Source organism: Rhea americana, unplaced genomic scaffold (genome assembly GCF_003343005.1).
Source record: "Rhea americana isolate MKP2758 unplaced genomic scaffold, rheAme1 scaffold_37, whole genome shotgun sequence".
NCBI classification, from domain to species: domain Eukaryota; kingdom Metazoa; phylum Chordata; class Aves; order Rheiformes; family Rheidae; genus Rhea; species Rhea americana.
Window position 1 is genome coordinate 2,229,905 of NW_028186501.1, and position 6,271 is coordinate 2,236,175.

The window sequence follows — 6,271 nt, forward strand, 5'->3', positions numbered from 1 at the left end:
GTCACTGCTGGAAAAAGGAAAAAAGAAACAAGGCCGATAGACGTGGGCTAGGCCTGGGTGTTTATCTGTGTTTGTCTCAGTTGTGTTTGATAAGACAGAAGTGTTTGCATAAGGAAGGCTCTGATGCCTTCAAGGATGGTGATAGTCCTGAAAAAAAAATCATCTGTAGAACAGTTCTGTTTTCAAGAAAAAGTGTCTGTTTCACATGTAAGAGAAAACGGAGATTTCTGTAAAGAAACTTGCTGGAAATCAAGCCCCACATTAAAATAAAGCAAAATTCTGCAATGCAGCTTCCTGAAAGCTGGCGTGAAAGGGAATCGAGCTTTTTACCTGACAAAAGCAGGGGAAAAGGAAACGGGAAGGCAGCGACGGCCCGTGCGCACGGCGCAGCCCTGCTGAGCGCCTCGGGCCACGTCCTCGCCCGGGCCGGCACCCGCGAGCCGCCTCCCCGCCGCCGCCGCCGCCGCCGCGTTCCCCGCGCAAAGATTGTCCGGGAACAAAACGTTCCCTCCTCGGGCACGAGGAGCTGCGGGAATGTCACTCAAAAGTACCGCTGGAAATTATGAACGCTGGACACATTTTTGCATTAAATAATTTGTTTCTCTTGCTTTTTCAGTACATGATTCATTTAGCATGCAATAGTCTACATTTTCCCCCTCAAACACAAAACAAATGCACGAAAGTTGCACCTCAGGAGTCTACCAGCGTCCCTCGAGCGCGTCGACGAGCAAAAGCTCCGCAGGGACCCAGGCTGCGATTTGTGCCCAGATCTTCGGGAAAGCTCACCCACCGCCTGAGGGTCCCGTGGAGAGCGGAGAGGCCAAAGGTTCCCCGAATACCCCGGGCGGCGCTGCTTGGTACATTCAGCACGAATCTAGCGAAACGGATAAATAAYACGGCGGCAAAATTTGCAGATGAAGCCAACTATTATTCAGGATATTAAAATGCAAGACGAGCTCCCCAAAACTGCCGAGGAACCCCRCGGTACCGACAGCAGCCAGCAACGGAGCGGATGAAATTGAAGACGGCGTGGGAGATGGCGAACCCCGGCTGTGGGAGAGGTGACTTCCTCCCCAGCGATGGGCTTCAGATGACCTTTTATCACTCCTAAGGGAAGCACAGGAGACTTATCGCTAGTCCCCAGGGCTTTCGGTGCTCGCTGCCCTACGAGCACAAGAGCAACATGCTGGCTGCAGGCCCAGCTATTGGGATGAACTTGCTCCCAGAGGACACTGCAAACGCTGAGATACAAGTTCATCCTTCTCTGCTAGGCGCTTAGGAGTTGAAGCATTTGAGGTATGCAACTGCTGATGTCCAAGTTCAACCACAATGCAGAGGATAAATATCTCAGAGCGAGATATCTGGGATGGCTGGATGTTCACGTTGGGATCTGATGGGTTGGGGTGGCCTTCTCCGGACAGTCACAAACCCCGATCCAGCCCAGCTGCAGGCTCTGCCTCCAAAACAAAGTGCTACTGCTGGAAACCACAAAGCTTCCCGCCAGCCTTGCACCTGCCCCAGCGGCCCGGGCTGAGAGCTCACCGGTGACGGCCCCTTCCCGGCGCGACGCCGGCGGCCCGGCCATAGCGGCCAGCAGCTAAACCCCAACGCTCAAYGCTTGCCATTTCTTAACTGCGTCACCACCGGGCATTTCACTCTGCAGCCTGACAGTGCAGCGGYTGCTTCTTGACTTTCAGACTTCAGACATTCAAGGTTAAACGTTAACATTTTTTAAATGCCTACACTGCACCAAAGGCACTTTGACTACTAAATAAAACCAGCTAAATAATATTTACTCATGAAACTAAGTTGCTTCCTGCATTTTATTGGTGCCAAATGCCTCCTACATAGCTGTTCAAGTCTACTCTTTCCTAGGACATACTGTGTATGCTGCAAAAATTAACTATGCAATATCARTTCTTTAAGGTTTGCAGGATGTGGCCGGCTGAACATACAACAACTGGCTGGATAGAGAAAATGCACATAAATGAACTCACTGCATCCAACCAGAAAATGAACAAGCCAATTAAATCCATTTGACCATTTTAGGTCAAATATCAMAAAGTGCCCAGGACCTGAACCGTGATTTATAAAGCTCGGCATGGACAGATACACCTCGTCTTCTATAAAAATGCAAATTTTCCTCCTTTAATGGCATTCACACRGAGGAAAACTTCCACCCTGTCCTTACACAGCGGTGGAGCAGGCGCAAAGCGGAGAGGCAGGATTTCCCCAGTGTCACCCTCCTGGCGCCGGCGGCCTCACGAGCGGCCCCGGCTGCCTCGGGACACGGCGAAAGGCGGCGTGTTGCACATCTCCCTCGGCAGGTCGCGTCAGTCCGAGCTCGACGTCAGCGCCTCCGGCGCCGGCGGCTGCTTGAGCAGCGGTGCGGGACGAGTCTCGCCGGCGCTGCTCCGGCACCAGGCAGCTGCGGACGCTGGAGCGGGCCAGGGTTTCCCCGTGCTCGTTGCAGGACGCGAGTCCTGCTGCGCTCCGGGCTCCCACCTCCTGCGAGCACGGATCAGGGCATCTACCCTGCTCGCAGGAGCCCCCGGGGAGGTTTCGCAGCCTCCCTGCGCCGCTCTGTCGATGCTCAACCGTCCTCAAAGGCAGGAAGGTTTTCTTAAAATCTCCACGTCTCCGTGGCAGGTCAGGCGAGCTGCTTCCCTCGGAGGCGCTCGCGGGCACGGAGGCGAACGAGGCGGGCGGACGCACCTTTGCTCTTCCACCCTCCCGGGCCTCCGTCCCAGAGCTTCTGTCCAGAYTCCCGGCATCCCGGGCTGACTGTGAACTGCAGCATCCTCTCCGCGGGGAGAGGTTCCCACCCAACCCTGCCCGGAGGCTTTCGACGAACCAGCTCGTTGGGAGACGGTCGCAGGACGGCGCCCAAGCCCTGCCGCACGGAGCCCGCACTCCCGCGCAGCGCGTCCTCCCCCGGGACGGTTTTAGTGCCGACGCTCAGCTCTTGTCATGAGCGCGGGAAGACGGGGTGATCCAATATAGCTGTTCGGTTACTGTAACACTAAAATTACAACGTTGCTGTAATCACAACATAGATTTTTTCCTAAATTAACTGCAGCTACAACTTCCAAACTATCTTTACTTGAATAATTATTCATTAACCCACAAATAAGTAATTCTGCAAAGTCCCTGGCTAAGCATACCACAAAGCAAAGTTCATTTAAGCTTCAAGTCAAATGCTTTTACCTCTAGATATACAAACTGCGTGGGACGAACACCATTTAATCACTTTACGACCATCAGATACTTCAAAGCCCTTCCCATGAACTACCTCACTGTGGGCTTATGGAGCAGCAAGTTCTGCCCAACCCTGCCAGCAAGGAACACTACAGATCTACAAGTTTTCTGAAAATCACCAAGCAGAAATAATAGAGAAGACCTTCCTCATTGCCAGAAGTGAAAGTGCCATCTGATTTTATTAATCAGAAACCACTAATTATCCGTCCTGAATATCAGCCAGATCACATCAAAGAAGAAAAAGCTAATGCAGATTTGTAAAAAGGAGTAAGGCTATAAAATCTGGAAAATTGGACCATGCATCCAAGAGTAAATCTGAAGACAAACAGCTCAAGAGAAAWTCAAAATATTCTCTGTTGTCATGACTGCAGCTGCAGCGTGGTCTACATCTCCTGAGTATGCTGTATCACGAGTACCAGACCTCGCCATGGGACCATCTYCACCCCATCCATCAGGGATGAAGAAGAGCAGATGCCTCCATGCCAAAGCACAGAACAGGCTACTAGTTTGGTAGGTCTACTGAAACACTACCGAGAAAAAGCCATAAAGGAACAGAAAATCTCTTTAGACACCTTCAAACCACAGCAACCAGCTTTCAGCTTCCGATACGGAGGGTGCCCATCACGGACCGTTGCTGCCCATGGCTTTGGGGAAGCACCCTCTGCTAACCAGGAGTTCCCCGTTTGATTGCACACGTGGGGACATGCACATCCCATCGTGGCAGACACTGAAGCAAGCAGCCTGGTCCCTGCTTTCAAGAGGGACATCCCAGAAACAGCAAGAAGCTCAGAGGCCTTGCAGGAAGGAGCAACATTTTGGCCAGAATCTGCTGAACAACAGCACAGGATTTTTCCCTAAATCCTCCCCCGCGGGCAGGGCTGATCACTACCTTTTCAGTGCTTTTTGCAGACAACTCATGGGTCAGCTCTCCTGGCATTTGCTTCTTCCCAGAAGCCCAGTCAAAGCTTTTGGCTTCCACCTTCATGGAAGAGTAAACTTCAGTGCTGGGAAAACAGGTCTGGACAGAGTAACGTGGACGAGAGGCGGGCAGCCTCCAGCCCAGCCTTCCTCACCAGTGCCGCCCTTGGCAAGGGGGTGCGGAGGTTTTGGGGGGTACGTGCCATGTTTCTGGGTGGGGCGAGCAGGCAGGCAGCCTGCATCCCAGGGAGCGGAGGGGACCTGGGGGAAGGCAAGGGAAGACAGGAAGACCCAAGGGAATTAATTGCATGTTAACACCTCTCCTGGAGAGGCAAAACGCAGTGCTTCTGCCGTAGCCTATAATTAGAGTCAGCTCTGAGCACAGTTATCTGGAATTAACACAGAGGCTGGTTAAGTTTCAGAGGAAACAATAATACATATGTTAAAATTTAAATTCATTTTATAGCAGAGACAATAGAAAACACGCAGTCTCTGGGACAACCGCTCTCGCTCATGCGCCATCCCCCGCGAGCGAGACCGATGTTGGACAACGTGGCACAGCAAGCACTTAACCGGGCACTGTCGAGCTCTGCTCCTCAACTGATTTCTAGAATTGAAGATGTTTTTTCACTGAGCTTTTCTGACGGCTTCTCGTTGCTAATACAGTGAAAACTGTTGGCCACAACAATAATCATCCAAAGTTTAACTGAACTGCCTCTTTTCATCAATTCTTGTTTTCCTTGTTTAAAAACTGAATTCAGATTTTTTTCCAAATGTTCTAACCAAAACAAGTATCTTTATTTTCCATCTGGCTTCCAGACGGAAACCCGGCAGTTGGCTTCCATCACCTTCATTTGCAATCGCCTCTCTGGTGCACCCCGGTAAGGGCAGATCCAGCTCCCACAACAAACCCCCCTGCGGGGTCCCGTCCGGATCAGGCACCAAAGGTTCTCGCTCGGCACCTGCCAAGACAAGTTGTCGCAACCCCCTTCATTAAGGCAGATTAGTTTTTCGTCTCCTTTTGCTTCTTTCACCGCCTGCCTCGGAGWGGCTGATAGCTCCAGCCCGCAGCCGAAGTGTTTGCAAGCACACCTGGACAGTCCAGGCTGCTTCCCGTGGGCYGGACACGGGTTTAGCGGTGACAGCGGTTCCCTCCGCGTCCCCGGGGCTGGCGGTGCCGCGTCCCCGGGCAGAGGCGCTCGGCGCCCGCAGCGGGAGCGTTGCCYGCTGCAGCCCTGCGCCTGGCCACGGCAGGATGCAACCGCCCACCCAAGCACCCGCAGCAACCCCAGGCAAACCCGGCCCGGCAGGATGCCCCAGCCCACGAGGAAGCCGGTTCCCTCGGGGGGTGACACCGAGGTCACGGGTGACGGCGGGACGCGTGGGCCACCCTCCACCTGCCTCCTGCGAGCAGCTGAGAGCAGCCCCGGGGAYGCGGGGCTCGGAGGCGGCCTGGCGCGGTGGCCTTGCTGCTCGCCCGCCGGCAGCCCCGTGATGCGCGGAGGAGAGGGGCTTTGGGGACATCCCTGCTTTTGCACCRCGCTATCCGCCCCCCCGCCACCACCCCCCGCCGAAGAAAAGAGGCCGCCTGGGGTCTTTGCTGGCCGCCCCCCGGCGCAGCCCCGCACCTCGCTGACGATGGTGGAGCGGTAGACGTCGCGGCTGTACTCCCAGCCGTCCAGGCACCGCTCCTGCTCCAGCGCGCCCAGCTCCACGTCGGCGCCCGGCCGCAGCCCCAGCGCCGAGAAGTTGGCGAGCGCGGCCAGGCGGTAGCGGCGGCAGCGGCTCGGCGCCGCCCGCCCGTCGCGCAGCTCCAGCGGGATGCTGGCGTTGCGCCACTCGCCGCTCAGGTTGGCGCCGCGGGGCACCGCGCACCGGTGCTCGGGGGTGCCGGCCAGGAAGACGGCCGACATCCCGTTGAAGCCGTTGGGGATGATGCTGGCGCTGAGCAGGAAGAAGACGAGGCGCTGGAAGCGGCCCCACTCGCCCAGGAAGGCGCTGACCTCGTCGTAGTCGCGCATCGCGCGGCGGGCGGCGGCGGCGCAGAGCAGCTGCGGCCGCCGCTACCTGCGGCCCCGTCTGGCGCGGGCAGGGA

The 6,271-nt window shown here is 55.6% G+C and overlaps 1 protein-coding gene across 1 annotated transcript in view; it reads right to left on the reverse strand.

The window, feature by feature from the left end:
• Positions 1-6,265, reverse strand: part of SLC22A4 (solute carrier family 22 member 4) — a 31,709-nt gene extending 25,444 nt beyond the window's left edge. The window contains exon 1 of the mRNA XM_085312761.1: positions 5,805-6,265. Coding sequence (XP_085168887.1) covers positions 5,805-6,197 — 393 coding nt within the window. The 5' untranslated portion in view covers positions 6,198-6,265. The remainder of the gene's footprint in view (positions 1-5,804) is intronic.
• Positions 6,266-6,271: the final 6 nt, after the last annotated feature.